At 43.4% G+C, this 16,647-nt stretch overlaps 1 protein-coding gene across 3 annotated transcripts in view; it reads right to left on the bottom strand.

Annotated features, from left to right (window-relative positions):
* TBX5 (T-box transcription factor 5) overlaps positions 1 to 16,647 on the bottom strand; it is a 49,406-nt gene that overhangs the window by 14,453 nt on the left and 18,306 nt on the right. For all 3 annotated transcript variants that reach the window (XM_089775203.1, XM_089775202.1, XM_075898193.2), the window contains exon 7: positions 11,633 to 11,724. In XM_089775203.1, the coding sequence (XP_089631329.1) occupies positions 11,633 to 11,724 (92 nt within the window). The remainder of the gene's footprint in view (positions 1 to 11,632; positions 11,725 to 16,647) is intronic.

Here is a 16,647-nt window from a genome sequence, read left to right as displayed (position 1 = left end):
TCTGCCCTAATGTCCTCGGAGAGCCTCCATTGTGCATGGTCAAATGGAGGGAAGGGCTCCCCTAGGCTTGAAGTGGGAGGACAAAGACACCTGGTTTCCTAGCCCTCTATGTGGCTGCTTTGGCGAACATAAAGATGACCTTTCATTGCCTTTATCCCCAGCACATTATAATCAGCAAGTAGAAGTCTCTGTGGAAATGGATGATCATCCACTCTCTAGTCACATGCATGACTCACAGTCACACCGAAGTTACACAAACACTCAGACAATATAGACCACCACATTCAAGAAGTACATACGTAAGAACATAAAAACGGCCATACTGGGTCAGACCAAAGGTCCATCTAGCCCAGTAGCCTGTCTTCCGACAGTGGCCAACACCAGGTGCCCCAGAGGGAGTGGACCGAAGACAGTGATCAAGCGATTTGTCTCATGCTATCCATCTCCAGCCTCTGACAAACAGAGGCAGGGACACCATTTCTATCCCCTGGGTAATAGCCTTTTATGGACCTAACCTCCATGAAATTATGTATCTTTTTTTAAAACTCTGTTATAGTCCTAGCCTTCACAGCCTCCTCTGGCAAGGAGTTCCACAGGTTGACTACACACTGTGTGAAGAACTTTATTTTATTTGTTTTAAACCTGCTACCCATTAATTTCATTTGGTGTCCTCTAGTTCTTCTATTATGGGAACTAATAAATAACTTTTCTTTATTCACCCTCTCCACATCACTCATGATTTTATAGACCTCTATCATATCCCCCCTCCGTCTCCTCTTTTCTGAACTGGAAAGTCCCAGTCACTTTAGCCTCTCTTCATATGGGACCCATTCCAAACCCCTAATTATTTTAGTTGCCCTTTTCTGAACCCTTTCCAAGGCCAAATATCTTTTTTGAGGTGAGGAGACCACATCTGTACACAGTATACAATAGTAATGGAAAACCAGGGATACTCAAAAAAATTGTATGGCATCTGTTTTTCCATGGGAAATCGGGGGGTTGACTAAATGAATTTTGTTGCAAAAAGTATCTGTTTTCAGCAGAAAGTGTCATTTGCTTTTGTTTTGTTAAAAAATACCAAATGTCTGAAAACCGGAATATTTCTATTCAGAAATGCCACCTGCAGTTTGGGTATCTCATGCTCCCATTCTCCTCCTTGGGTTGGGTTCCGCAATCAGACTGAATTTCCTGAAGATGCACAATGGTCATGACATTTCCATGGTGCATCAGCTCTCCTTGCCTAGACGATACCTTTGGGAGACGTAGTCTGACCAAGGAAGCTGGTCTGGAGAAAGAACTCAAACTACAGGTCTCATGGGGAGCCCTCAGTGGCATTTGTCAGATCAGAAATGTTTCCATTTTCAGCTCAAATTTATATTAATTTGTTATTTTGCCAGAAAGTCAAAATTTTCCCTGGAAAGAACCCTGTTTTATGACCAGCTCTCTTTAAAAAGTCCTTTCAACTTGCCTAACTATTTATCTACCCATCTGTCAATCCAGAGAGACATCAACAAAGGGACAGCTTGGTCTTCCCTCTAGTGTCTAAGTTCTCTCAAAGAGATTTCTCTGGCAACATCTAATGCAGCAGTCATCTTGAAACATTTATTAATGTTTGCAGAGCACACTTGATATGTACAATGAACATTTATCATCTGAGATTGCCCCCTTGGTCTTTAAAAATGCATTAGACATTCTTCAGTGCCGCAAAGTGACTGTTCCAAAAATAGCCAACTGTAATCGTAGGCCAAAGGTTTAATGGAATGAAAGGGTTTACTTATTGCTGGCATAGAAAGATCACCGGGAGTAGGACTTTTGCTTTTCCAAATAACTGCATAAAGGGGGACAGGAGACTGTGAACAGCTGCATACTACTGGCAAGTGTATTTGGCCTTATGAGCAGCAAGGAGATACTGTTGTCACACAGCTGGAATGTCTGGGCTCTATTTTATATTACAATGTTAATGCACTATGGTTTTTTCACATTAAACATTGTATATAAAAGGGCTGTTTTAGGAAAGAATTTACAAGGAGGGAAGCTCTTTAGAGCATTCTAAAGGACTAATGGCAAAGGTTCACTTGCTGTATTTTATTACTGTTTTAAAGTAGAACTGAGGGGCCCCAATTGAGAGCAGAACCCCATTGTCCTAGGCAACGTGCATACACACAATGAGAGGCAGTCCCTGCCCCAAAGAGCTTACAGTCTAAACAAGGAAGAGGTAGCCAGAAGCAGGGCTCTCAACAGACTTCACTGGGTCCTGGGCAATGTGGGGAGGTGGGGGCTTGGCTTGGGGCCACCTTGAAGGTACATGGCAGAAGGGTTAGGACTAAGGGCTACGTTCCCGCAGCCAGCCTTCACAGAGCACACTGCGCAGGGCTCCGGAGGCGATTTAAAGGGATCTGGGGTGCCAACCACTGTAGCAGCGGTGGTGGCTCAGAGCCCTTTAAAATTTCCAAGGCCAGAGCAACTGTCCTCTTTCTCCCCCTCCCTGTCAGAGGTCCTGGCCAGAAAACTGTCTTATTTTTGTTTTATTACCTTTTTACTGATGGGAAACGGAGGCCCAGAGCGGTAAAATTACTTGCTCAAGATCAAACTGGAAGCTTGTAGCAGATGCTGGTTCTGCTGAGTCTCAGGCTATGATGTCGATACTTAAACTGCTACAGCAGCACAACTTTTGCTGTGCAGCACTTCAGTGTAGACACTGCCTACGCTGATGGGAGGGGTTTTCACCTCGGTGTGGGGAATCCATCTCCCTGAAAGGTGAAAATTAGTCCCTCAACCTAGCACCATCTACATCCCAGGTCAGGCCAGTATAACTCCATCTTTCAAGGATGTGGATTTTTCATGCCCTGGAGAGATGTAGCTGTGCAGATTTAACTTTTCAGTGGAGATGGGCCCTGAATCCACTGCTAAAACCACAAGGCCTCTTGGTGCCTGTTGAATCCAATGGAAAATGCATGGCTAAAACCTTTTACAGCTGTTTCAGAATCAGCCCTCTTGACAGGGGAAAGGAGAGAGAAAAGAGGGGAGGTAGGGTGAAGAGGGTCCTTCATCATGTCCCTGACCACCAGCGGAGGGAGATCAAGGGATGGGAGATTCCTGCAGAATCATCTGCCGGCCAAGCAACAGCACCAAAAGCAGCCTGTATGGGTGGGGATGTGGAATGTCTCTGTATGGACAAGCTAGAAGTGCTAGAAAGCAGCTCCCCTACATGGTGGCCAAGTTCATTGGGTGCAAAGTAGGGAACTCGCCACATGTCCAACGTGAACTGTCAAATCAGCTTGTTTTTCATACAAACCCTCACCACAAACTACTCAGCCACAACCCACAGGGATCTTAGAGAGTCAAAGAAAATTACCAGTGGTTCTGTCATGAATAGAAAGGAGGAAACATTTAAGGGAGACAGGGAAGGAGGAATAAATGATCTATGATGAATCATTTGCTCCTTTCTAGTGAAATCCGTTGCATGCTCAAAGGAACCAATCCTGAGGTCATGGTGCCATTGACATCACAAGGAATTTTACCATGCTAGCCCCAAGCTCTACCAGTTGAGCAACAGACACACTTCCAATTTCAAGGCCTATGCAGCAAAGGATGCTCAGGCAGTAAAAGGGTCCATTTGAGACTGAGGCCAGTTATGCTACCTGGCTGCACCTGTTGGGAGGGCCGGGATTATTTAAAGATGAAGAAGCTGAGAGTTGACTATAAAGAAGGGAAATATGGGTTACATGAGAGCTGCAGGAAAGAACTTTTCACTAATGCTGTAGGACTAATAAGTGAAATAATGGGGGGAAGGGAAGAGAAGAGAAGAAAATCAAGGAAGAAGCCCGGGGGAGAATTAGCCCTGAGGTCCTTTCCTAAGTGGAGGTGACAGGAGGGGCACAGACCGGCCTGTGGGCCTGGAACAAACTGTGGTGCTGAGAAGCTATGATAAAAGGGCAGAATTTAAACTTCTTGGGAAGCGTTCAGCTGCATAAGGGAAATGTGGGAGGGATGAAGAGTCAAACGTGAGGAGGGCAGAAGTTGGGTTAACTTTGCACTTTTGGTTTGGAGTTTTGGAGGGGGATTCTAGCTGGGAACCTTGTGAGCCCTGGCCCAGGGGTGAACTTAGAGAAGTTGTGAGGAAAGGCCTGTTGACAGGATCTGCTAGAAAGAAAGCCAGAGAAGCAGCAGCAATGAGTTTGATCCAGTGGTCCTTGGTTGCTGGTTATAAAGTCCTGGACTGGAAACAGTGTTGTGAGAGGACCTGGGTTCCCCTGTTCCTTTGAAAGAGCTGTGTGTGGCCCAGAGTGGGAGTTAAACAATTTTTGTAAAGACATTGTTGTCTGTGGACTTTGTTACCCCAGAAAGGGTGGAATTAAAAGGTGACTTGGCCAGACGGCTGAGGCACGAGTACAGAGGTGACCAGAACAAGCAATCAGCTGAGAATGCTAGAGTGGAGAGAGGCACGTCTCCACCCCTAACCATCATCAGCAATAAGTCCACTCCTCCACCACTTTTTTAAAAGGCAAAGTGCTGGTGAAGCTCACATGCCCATATTGGGTTTATTTAGTATTAATAAGCTTGGCAGAATTCAATTTTTGTATTATTTTGATAGGTTATATAGATTGAAGCGTTGTTCTGTTTTTATCTAGTTACCAATCAAATCTGACTTACCCCCTATTTTGCAGATTGAAATGATGCATACACCTTAGACTGGTCTTCTGTATAGCCAAAAATGTTATCCACTGACTTGTGTGTGCATTCATATACTGGAATCACAAACCCAATGGTTAACATCCACTGATTTTACCAGCCTTGGGAATGATTTGATTGAAAAGGAAAGTTGCCAAGACACTGAAATTACCCTTTATTCTGTTAGCTCTTTAAGATCTTGAACTCTGACCTAATCAGCTACCTTAGGCAGAGGGCTTGTGTTTATGATGCCCCCTCTACCACAACAGAGTCAAAACTGGGGATGGATCTAAGTGCAGATGTGGCACAAAGGTGTTTGATTTTAGGCCATTTTTTTGTTTACTGCTAGGAACAGGGATCAGGAGAGGAATGGAGATTAGACACAACTGATACAAAAAGAGGAAGAGAAAACTTCATTAATATACCATCTCCAACAAAAGCCTGCAGAGAGTAAATTTGCATTCATTTTAATATATTTGCATGCATTACAATAATATGTAACTAAAACCCAAGTATCCTAGAACATTCTTAGGAGAGTGTCCTGGGATCCTGAATCTAATTAATCTACATTCTGGAAGAAGCCAGAGGAAAAGAAGCTATTACACACTACATTCCCTCACCAGAGGACTCCCGGATCTCCTACTGCAGTGGGCTACATCAACACTGCCCAGTCTTGCACAAGAACATATGCAAATGAGGCGTGGCAATGAATATTGCCACACCTCATTTTCATACTTAATAAGCTGCCATTTTTGTGCACAGGGCTTTTGCGTAAGAGCTGTTCTGCTTGGCTACATCTACACTGCAGGCTTTCTGTGCAAGAACAGCTGTTCTTGCGCAAAAACTTGAAGAATATCTAGACTGCACGTGTGTTCTTGCACAAGTAAATTTACAGTAAAGTATCAGAACAGAGGGCTTCTTGCACAAGAGTTATTCCTCTCCCCACGATGAATAAACAAACCCTCTAAAATGGCCATCAGAGCTTTCTTGCGCACGAGAGCGTCCACACTTCCATGGATGCTCTTGCACAAAAGCACATCTCTTGTGCAAAAGCACATGGCTGTGTGGACCCACTCTTGCGCAAGAATTCTTTTGTGCAAGAATTCTTGTGCAAAACTGTTCTTGCTCAAGAATCCTGCAGTGTAGATGTAGCCCCTGAAAATAAGCAGCAGAACAGCTCTTGCGCAAGAGGGGGGTTTTGCAAAAGAAGGAGCAGTTTAGACTGCTCCTTCTTGAGCAAAAGACCCTTGCACAAAAATGGTGGCTCATTAAGGATGCAAATGAGGCATGGCAATATTCATTGCCGCGCCTCATTTGCATATGTTCGTGCTCAAGACTGAGCAGAGTAGACATAACCCCAGGGGTTTTCAAAGCTGGGTTGTGGGCCTCCCTAGGTAAGCTGCTGGCAGGCCGCAAGATGCTTTGTTTATCTAAGCATCCATAGGCACGGAGCCTCGCAGATCCCATTGGCTGTGGTTCATATAACAGAATGAGCTAAAAGTTCAGGAGACACCATAGGGCTGCACTATTCCATATCCACAGCTGCACACTCCAATATCCTGTTTGCTCTTCCCCCCTTCACCTCCCCCCACCTCCTGGCTTGAGAACTGATTTGATGAGACCAGTGGTATTGCTAACCTCTAATGTGTGGCGGGAGGGGGGGGGGTTCTCTTAGGAGGTGTTTAAGGTAACACATGGATCTGCTGAGTCTTCTTTGAGACAGAACATGAGAAATTAAAATATGGAGTTACAATGGTAGGCATGATGGACCTAGCAAGCAGATTTGGTCTTAGCATGCCATCCTGAGAAGACACTTCTTGGTGACTCCACAGATGCACCCCAAAATCCCATCAGCATATACACTGACATGCATGTCTCCGCTGTGCCAGTTTGGAATCATGGCACTACCTTGTGATCCATATTGATCCTCATTCCTCACAAACCAAGGGACATCTCCTCATTTAGTTCTGTAAACTGTTCTGTGAAGGTAAAATCTAAACACAGCAATGATAGATGTTGGACCAGATTCTGCTTTTGGTTATACCAACATCTATACAGGTATTAGATTTTGAAGCCAAGGCAGTTACTCTGAATTTATACTAATAAAAGCAAAATATGTCCCTTTTATCTGTATTGGAGAAAACCTATTTAATGCGAAGCCTTTTCTGTTGTGTGTGGGGTTTTTTTTGTTATATACCCTATTCTAGATCTTTGCAACACATTATAAAGGCTAGTGATACCCATTTAACTCATTGAAAGCTTTACTTTCATATCATCCTTTCTCCAAATAAGAGCTTCCCCAATGAAAAACGAAAAGCAATATAATTGGTTTGAATGGTAATTAGAACTTCTTTTCAGAAACACTGACCACCTGTCACTCCACTTGAAGTCAACAGGAGCTGGTGGTGCTCATCAAAGACTCAAAATGAGGGGCCTTAAAAGAATGTTTTACTCTGCTTCAGCCCTGAACTCTCAAACTCTCTTCCCACCCTGTATTCTACCAGCTGCAGACACAAAAATCTGAACTCTTTGTGCAATGCCCTCCCCTTCCAAAATCCCCCAGTAGATATTGTTTATTAATACACCTCCACTAGCTCATGCATGGAGATGTTTACGGGCAAACTTCTACTCTGGAATGTGCAGTACAAGCTTTGGCTTTAATTTCATCTGCTGTGGGTCTGCAGAACATTCTGCACTTGATCTCCAAGCTGAAATCTCATTGGTGTTGACAGGGAGATCTAGGGCAAAATGTGCACCCAGGATCCCCCTCTGTGGGAGGTGGGAGGCATGAATGTGAAAGAAATATCTTGCCCAAAATGGACATGCATTAAAATGACATATTTTCATTTGAACAGGTTTTGAATTTCAGCAGTAACCCAATACACAAAACATATTTGTGTGTGAGTGTACACACACACACACACACACACACACACACACACACACGTTCTTATTATAAAAGTAACAGACTTGATCTCACAAACTAAAGCTCACAAAGTATTTACTCCTAAAGTATATATATGCAATTGACATGACCATGCATAGTCCTATTGAGAAGGGGAGGGGAAGACATATCCCTATCCAAGGCCTGTGAATTTGGATCTCATTACAGACATAGTCTTTTCTTTGCAGATGAGTTACTAGCTGCTGAAAGGTGTTGGTTTGATCACCCAGTTGACTGAAGTCTTTTACTTGGACAGGCCTATGTGCTGACTTCTACTGTGTAGGTAGAGGAGACCAAACCAATGGAGGTGCCATGCAGAGAGGAAAGCAGCTTGTTCTCACAAACTCATACATATGTGCTCTACACAGCTGAAAGCCCCCTACCATCTCAAACATCCATGTGGCTGATAGACTGGCTAGAAAAATGTGCATGTCCAGGAAAGAGGAGGAAGTACCAGGGGAGAGTACCGGAATAAAAGTGTATTCCTTTCCCCAAATGGTGAAACTGCACCAAACGCCCTTGGATATTAATGCTACTCCAAGTAGCATATGATTCTGCTGTAGGCGCTCTCCCCCCCCCCCCACCCGCACCCCCGTCCTCTCTGTAGATGGAAGCTCAACAGAATACAGACAGCTGTGGAGCATAAACGAATGAGAAAGTGTGGTAAGCTGAGCTTTTCCCATGGTGTGTGGTGGGGAATACTTTGGAGGGTCCAGAATCAGAGGGAGGAGCTTCTACAAAGAGCCTAAGATCTACAAAGATCCTGCTGCATATTTCCATGGACCAAGGCCCACTGCTGGCTTTGGAATGTAGCATCCCTCTACACCAGGCATGTCCAAAGTCCGGCCCGCGAGCCAAATGTGGCCCGTGTTCCGGTTTAATACGGCCCCCGCTTCCTCCCCCTCTCCTGGCTCCCCGGCGCTCTTTTGAACTGGCGCGCACAGCGCGCCGCTTCCGGCCGTGCCGCCGCCGCCACCACCTATGGCCTCCGCGGTCCTAGAGCCTGCCCTGTAGGGCACATCCGCAGCCCCGCTCCCCCGCTCGGCTGCGGGTTCGCCCTGCCCCCGGGCCGCCGTGAGGCCGGCGTGCCCTGCGCTCTCCGCCCGCCTCCGACCCCGCGGGCCCTCCGCCTTGGGGCTGAGAGTGCGGGGACGGCCCTCACACATGTTCACTTCTTCAAATCTGGCCCTCTTTGAAAAAAGTTTGGACACCCCTGCTCTACACACATACATTCTGCCATGCTGCATCTCCATCAGCCCCCATTCCTCTCCTGGTATCCAGGACACCCTGTAAGTCTCCAGGTCCCTGAAGACTGCAGTGATTTTCAGATTCCTGTCCTACATTGTTTACTATGGAGAGGATAATATTGGCTGCACAGATCACACATAACGGTGGCACTGCCAGAATGTCTCCTCTCATGTGAAGGAGTCACCCTGGTAGAGACAGGGCAGTTCAAGACACAAAACTGCTTTTTACTTGCTCTTTTCTAAGGGTGCCCACAAGGAAAAGAGATACATGTTCATAGTGATAGTGTTTGGCCTGTCCTGCTCCCACTGAACTGAATGTCAAAACTCAGACCAACTTCAGAAAGTGTTAAACCCAATGGACTGGATTATCTCCTGCCTTTTGGCCCTTTTTCTTCCACTCTGGTAGTTCAAAGATGCTGGGGAGCTGAGAAGTCCCCTTATGTAGTGTCACTGTATCTTCTGTCCTCCCACCACAGTACTAGCGGACATTTATGGGGAAGGAAGTTTTGTGCTAAGGTAGATCCTCAGCTGGGGTATGGTATCTTATGATCTCAGCCTTCTGCACTATGGTGACCAGTGCCAGCACAGGCCCTGCCAGAGACTCAGGAATCCAGAAGCAGGTGATAGTCCCCTTTTGTTCTTATCATGGTTTTGCAAATTGTGTTTTGGTTCTACTGGAACTACTGTACATTAAATGCCCTTCTGCAATAACCACAGACAAATATTTAAAACAAAACAGAACTGAGCTCTAACTAGAAGAAGATAACACTGCCTTTCCTTCAGTGTGAGAAAGGAATTGTACCATGGCTACATTACTCAGTGAGATGATCCTTAACCTAGAGGATCTTAGGTCACTGATTTCTAGTGGTCTATTTTTACATATTTTCAGAGCCTTTTTATAATAAGTAGCAACACTAAAGATCAGACTGTATCAGGAGTGGGCAATAAGCCAATAAGCTGACATGGCTCACAAGGTTTAGCCCCTGGTGGTCCACCGATGCTTTATTTATCTGCATCTCTATAGGTATGGCCAGTTGAAGCCCTTATTGGCTGCACACACTGTTCATGGCCAATTGGAGCTGAGGGAAGAGTTGTCCCGGTCCACACCCCTTCCCACAGCTCCCATTGGCCAGGAACAATGGTCCACAGTAAACAGGAGCTTCAAGTGGCCAAAGCACCAGCGACCCACCAGGGCTAACCCTCATAAACTGCATGTAGCCCACAGGCTGGCTATTGCCCACTACTGGGCTATATATACTCTCAGCTGGCAGAAATGGATGCAGCTCCACTGAAGTCAATGAAGCGGTATCTATTTATCCCAGCTATGCATCTGGCCCATTCATTTTAAAAACTGTTTTATACACACAACACAAACCAAAAAAAGTCAGGTCACTCCTCTTTCTTAAAGCATCCTTTAGGAAATGGTCACGAATAATTCTTCATGTCAAAATAATAATCTTATCCCAGCTTTCTGAAAGTGTAAAGAACTTTTTCTATGTCCTCTGCCAAGTTGTTTGGGAAGCAAACTAACTATCAGAAAATATTTTGCAGAATTGGCACTGCGTATCTTAACCCTTTCAACTACTCCAGTTCCCAATGCTAGCATTTCCAAGAGTTTCTTTTTACTAAAACCACCACAACCACAGGTGGTTTGCATAAAACTATTGACTCACTTTAACACCAGCTCAGCATGGCTATGTGCCATGATTTCTATCTGTCTTAAAGTTTTTCTAATAGTCTTTTTTTGTGTTTTACCCCCAGGAAAAATATTAATGAATGTAAAATTTCATGACTATACATTCACCAAGATTATAGGGTAACTGAACAGCAAAAACTTGTCAGTTTTTAAAGGAGGTGGGAGTAAGGAAGGAAAAGCATTTTTTACTAAACTAAAATATATTTATGCCACCTGCTAGGATTTGTGCAGCTGTTAGAAAGGTTATATGATAAGGAATCACAGGACACAATGTCTGTTTATCACAAAGTTGGATTCAGAAGAGAATAAGGAAGCTTTTTTATTTTTGACTCTGTTGCACATGAGCCTACAAACCCTTGCACCTATGAGGAAGTTTGTCCAGTGGAGTAAGATCAATCACATGCATAAGTCTTTGAAGTATCAGAGACATTATTGGTTGCCAGCTGTATGATTTCCATACCCATTAAAAGCCTTAACCCTGCCAGCACTTGCACATGTGAGTAACTTTACATAAGAGTTCTGAGCACAATGAAATGAATGAGGTTCATAGATTCTTCAATTTTAAGGATACAAGGGACCATTGTGATCATATAGTTTGACCTTCTGAATAACACAGGCCAAAGAGCTAGTGATTCCTGCATCAAGTCCAATTGCTTGTGGTTGAGCTAAAGCAGCTCATTTAGCCAGACATTATCTCCATCACAATCCATCAGGTCCCTATTTCATTTGTTCCAGTGGTTAATTATCTTTTTATGTAAAGTTTGCACCTTATTTCCAGTCTGAATTTGTTTGGCTTCAACTTTTAGCTATTCGCTCCAGTTCTGTTTTGCCTGCTAGATTAAATAACTCTGACATTAGAAATCTTCTCCCCATACAGGTATTTATAAACCATGATAAAGTCATCTTTTTCTCCTTTTCTGTATTCATTCTTGATGGGTTTTTCATCACGTTAAGCATACACATAAATGTTTGTGGGATTGAGGACTGAATTTGATAGCAACTAAAGTACTGTGTATGAGGCAAATTGCTTCAATGGCAATAAATATTTTCATACTGCATGTATAAAGATTTTACCTTTGCATTCTTGACATTCTGTGTAGCTCCATATCGTCACTACCTCTAAATCCTTTAGCAAAGGGATTGTTTTCAATCTTTAACTGGGTGATCTGAAGGAAGGAACCAGAAGTGGTTTATCGTGAGTATTTCATTACTACTCCAAAGCATTAGCCGTTACTAATCGAGCTTCCTAGAATTAGAAGTCCCTGATCTGACAAGAAGTCCTCAGTCAACAACCCCTCTACCTTAGGATTTATTCTGCAACCATTGTGATAAAATTGTGTTATTAAAGACACTTACAGGAGTGGGGGTTTAACAGAGCTAGCCCTTTCTCATATGACAATTAGTTTGCATTTAGATTTAAAGTAATTTATAATGTAGTGGCATCTCAAGAACTCAAAGAGTATGGACCCATTATTCTTTATTATTTTATACATCTGATCAGATATAACTGAAGTGAATAGAAAATTTCCCCTTTCTTTCAGTCAACAAATATCTGCAGTACTTTTCATCTTAGGGCTTTTCTGCACGATGAGGAATGTGAATTCTAAAGTGTACCCCCGTGTTCTGCACTAACTGGCCCATGTAGCACTTGCTGGATTGTGCTAAGAGTTACCTACTCTGTCTTTCATGTAGCACTTTACAAAGATGGGAAGTATGTCCATTATAAAACTGAGGAAACATACTTTTTGCTCAAGGTCACACAGTCTGATAGCAGCTGATAGAAGAACAGAATCTAGTTCTCCTGGTCCTCAGTATTTTGACACCTCGACCATGCTGCCTCCAGTGTCCCTGTTGACGCTGGATAAGTACACAGGTCTTTATTCTATGCTTGTTTAATTTTACATGTGTGAAGTGTCATTATATTTGAGTTCTGTGAGACTTCTCATATGTATAAAGTTAAGCACATTTGTAGGTCTTTGGAAGGTCACAATCTTTGCAAGAATCCAGGGATGAAAACCAGACTGTATTAAAGTCAGTGGCTACACTCCCATTTCATTTCAGCAGGATCATGAATTCACTCCATAATTATTACTATGTTTTTGCTATTTCTAGCTTTTTAAAACCATTGAATTAATTTGCCCCTTTTTCACTGATTAAGGCCTTGATGAGGCCAGGTATCACAGACCCATGTGATTTCCCATTAAATTGAGGACTAATACAATACATAAATATAGCACTATTTTGTCAGTCATTTCAGATATCAAAGAGAAATGACAATCTGTTTGATTCACTTAACTTTTTAAGTGATTTTCAGCTATGTGACAAAACAAATCTGTAATCAAAATATATTGATAGCTTAGACATCTAGCCATATATTCTGAGAAGAGGAAAGTTACTAAGACATTTCTGCCTGGAAGAAAGAGGGAGTTCCAGTCTGCTTAAGTAAATAATAATTTACTATTATGATAAAGTGGGCACAAAGTACTTCACAACAGAGGTTGTGGAGGGAGCTTGTGCATAAAGGATCACCTGAAAACTGTATCCATAATGATAATATTTCATTCATATAACATAAGAATGGCCATACTGGGTCAGACCAAAGGTCCATCTAGCCCAGTGTCCTGTCTGCCGACAATACCAAGTCCCCCAGAGGGAGGGAACACAACAGGTAATCCTCACGTGATCCCTCCCCTGTCACTCGATTCCAGACAAACAGAGGCTAGGGACACCGTTCCTACCCATCCTGGCTAATAGCCATTGATGGACCTAACCTCCATGAATCTATCTAGCTCTTTTTTGAATCCTGTTAGAGACCTAGCCTTTACCACATCCTCTGGCAAGGAGTTCCAGAGGTGACTGTGCTCAAAATGGAGAAAAACTTCCTTTTGTTTGCTTTAAGCATCTGAGAGAAATAGTGAAAATACATATATCCATGTTTATATATTCATATTTTATAGATGTACAGTTTTAGATCCATTATGTGTTGTGTTCCTAGTGCTGCCTATAAACATTTTTCACTATCAATCCCTATTTTCAGTTGCTTTTAACTTTACCAAACTTTAACCAGCAAGTCTGATATTTTTCCACATCTTATGCCTTCCTGTGCCTGAAGGTATTTTTAAATCGTTTCAGCCAATACATTACAGCCATTTCTGAGAACAAGACTAGCAGATAATATGTTTGGCCCATGTTTAAAAAATATGGAAATCTTTTCTCTGAACAGTTCCAGCCTCCCTATATTTTAGAGTAGGGTCTCTCCTTTGTGACTAAGAGGCACCTTTTTCTGTCCCTCTGAAAATTGGCCCAAATTTGGTCAAGCTTTAAGAATTTGGGAAAAAAATGCAGTTTGCATATGTTTGTTAGAGACTTTTTTGAATTTAACAGCTAAAATCTGAAGTTTCCATACTCACTGACTAAGTTTCATGCAATTGAACGCTAAGTATTCTATAGCCCAGAGTTACAGGGGCTCTCTGGACTTTCTCTGAAATGACTTGAGGCCAGGGTGGGCTGGACACAGGAGCTAAGGATAAGAGGCCTATCATCCCTGTGCTCTCTGTGACACTCCTGCTGGTACCCATCCAGGCAGAGTGGAGAGGACCACTGATTCAGATACAGAGGGAGAAAACCTTGGGTCTAGGGGAGGGAAAGTAGTATACTGGGATAAGGGATCTGGTGGCATCCATTGGAGGTAGGGGGAGAGAGACAGAATGGCTGGAAAAGGAGACTGGAATGGGGAGCTGGTGAGGAAAATGAGATAGGGACTGGGAATGGTGGGAAAAGAAGTCTAAGAGCTAGTTGAGTGGGACAGGCATTGCAGAGGGAGAAGACATTGATCTTTGAAAAAGCAACTGATACTAGGCAAAGAGACTGGGACACACAGCCTGGGATGGGAGTGACTAGAAAGACCTGGAAAGAGATTGGATGAAAAATCCAGGGTGGGAGACTAGGATCAGGGACTAGGTGGGAGACTATGTCTGCCACGAGTAGGAGGGACTAAACTTGACCTCTTGAGATTTCTTCCAGTTCTATGATGCTAGGATTGGGAGAGAGACACATAGGATGAGGAACCAGGGCAGAAGAACTGGAACTGATTGTGCAAAGCATCGGGGGGCAAGTTGTTGGAGACAGGAACTTGCTGGGAAAGATGACTGGGATTAGTCACGCAATGAACCTGGTATGAGAATAGGATTGGTTGGACAAGGAGACTAGAACCTGCTTAGTAGAGACTGAAGACTGGGATAAGGAACCAGAGGTGGTGTAGAGATGGACTGGGACAAGTTGAAGGGAGTGTGACAGATGAGAATGTAGCTTAGAATGGCAGAGCTTCCAAGGCCCAAAATGAAACTCAAGATCTAAGTTTCATGGTCCTCTGCTGTCAGCAAATATCTCTGAAACCTGCTGGTAAAATGTGTCTCTCATCACCTTCAAGTGCTAGTCTCCATGGAGGATGATAACCTACTATTGCTATCAGCATAGGTGACTGGTGCCAGAGTAGAAAGGGGTGCAGAAGGGCCACTCACAGGTACAGGGAGGGTGCATGAGGAGGCACCCCATTTAGCAATTAAAATTTTGGTGGGGGCACAGGGAGGCAGCGCACCTCCTGAGTGCTACCACAAGTTGTTTATGGCTGTCAGCTACTCAATTAGTTTAAGTGGCAGAGATTTTGGAGGTGAAGCTTGCTGGCAAACTATGAGGTCATGTGCTATTTTTGCTCAAGGATCCAATTCACAGAATGTCAGAATGTATTCTGCTCTAGGGATGAATTAGGGTTGTGAAAGAAAGGAGATTGTTGTCTGTAGGACCTCTGCTTCAATTGTAGCTGAAGTTGAAATATAGGTAGTAAAAAAGGCAGGGGATTACAAGAAGAGAAAGGATGATCTTGGGTTAAGGTGAGTGAATGCTGCTCTGGCGGAATGAATTCTGTCCCTGCCTCTATCACAGAGACCCTGTGTGATGCTGGGTGAGTCAATTAAACAATCTTTTTCACAGGTGGTCACTGATTGTGTGTTCCTTGCTTTCTGGGGCCTAACTTGAGACCTGGGGTAGGAGTGCAGAATTGCTACACTTCAAGCATCTAAAGTGCTGTATAAAACCAGGTGCTAGGCATCTCAAATTGGGCAGCCAAAAATCGGTGAGCATCTCCCTACCTCCACTCCTGATCTGAACACTGGAGATAAAACAAACTCTTCACCGTGCAAGGGTGTTTCGAAGAGAGATAAACGTTTGCAAAGCACTCAGATACTGAATGCCATAGACTCCTTGAGAAAACCAGTAATCATAGAATCATAGAACACTAGAACAGGAAGGAACCTCAAGAGGTCATTGAATCCAGTCCCCTGCCCTCATGGCAGGACCCAGTACCATCTAGACCATTCCTGACAGATGTCTATCTAACCTACTCTTAAATATCTCCAGAGCTGGAGACCTGTCTTCAAAGCTAGATGTGAATGGTATGCCATAACTAAGGCCAAGGGACATATAATAAACAATTAATATGAAATAAAATATGGAATAGCTGCTCATAATTGAGCACCATCCATCCTGTTCACTGAAAGAGGTCGTGGCCCAATGAAAAACTAGTATGATCATGCAATTAGAGACTGTCCAATAATGCATACATGCATGGAAAGCCAAATTATGATTGCTCAAGCAATCTTCATAATGGCATTTCCTAACCTCTTGACTCCATTATGTTTGCAGTATTCTTTTAATAGAAGTTTTGTACGTAATATAGATATAGCCTTACAACCCACATTTAAAACATCCAGTGACACATGACATGTGTGAAGACATGCTGTTCTAATGTATACTTAAGCATTGTCCTCTGCACATCTCTATGCACTGTAGCATACCTGTGTATGAACAAGTAGAGCTGTTCTTTCCTAGTGCTGTACTTTAAAGGATCTGGGCTACAAAGTATGTTAAATAACTTACAAAAATAAGCATAAAACCGGATATCCTGAGGGGGGAAAGTCAATATAAAGCCTGGGTCCAGCTAGGAGGGCAGTAGGTTGTAAAAATTAATGAGAATAATTGTTGAGAATTCTTGCTTTGGAAAGAAACCTCATGAGGGCAGAACTTTAATTATT

Source organism: Pelodiscus sinensis, chromosome Z (assembly GCF_052426305.1).
Source record: "Pelodiscus sinensis isolate ZL-2025 chromosome Z, ASM5242630v1, whole genome shotgun sequence".
NCBI classification, from domain to species: Eukaryota; Metazoa; Chordata; order Testudines; family Trionychidae; genus Pelodiscus; species Pelodiscus sinensis.
Note: the sequence above shows the minus strand (reverse complement) of the source record. Positions and strands in the feature narration are given on the sequence as shown.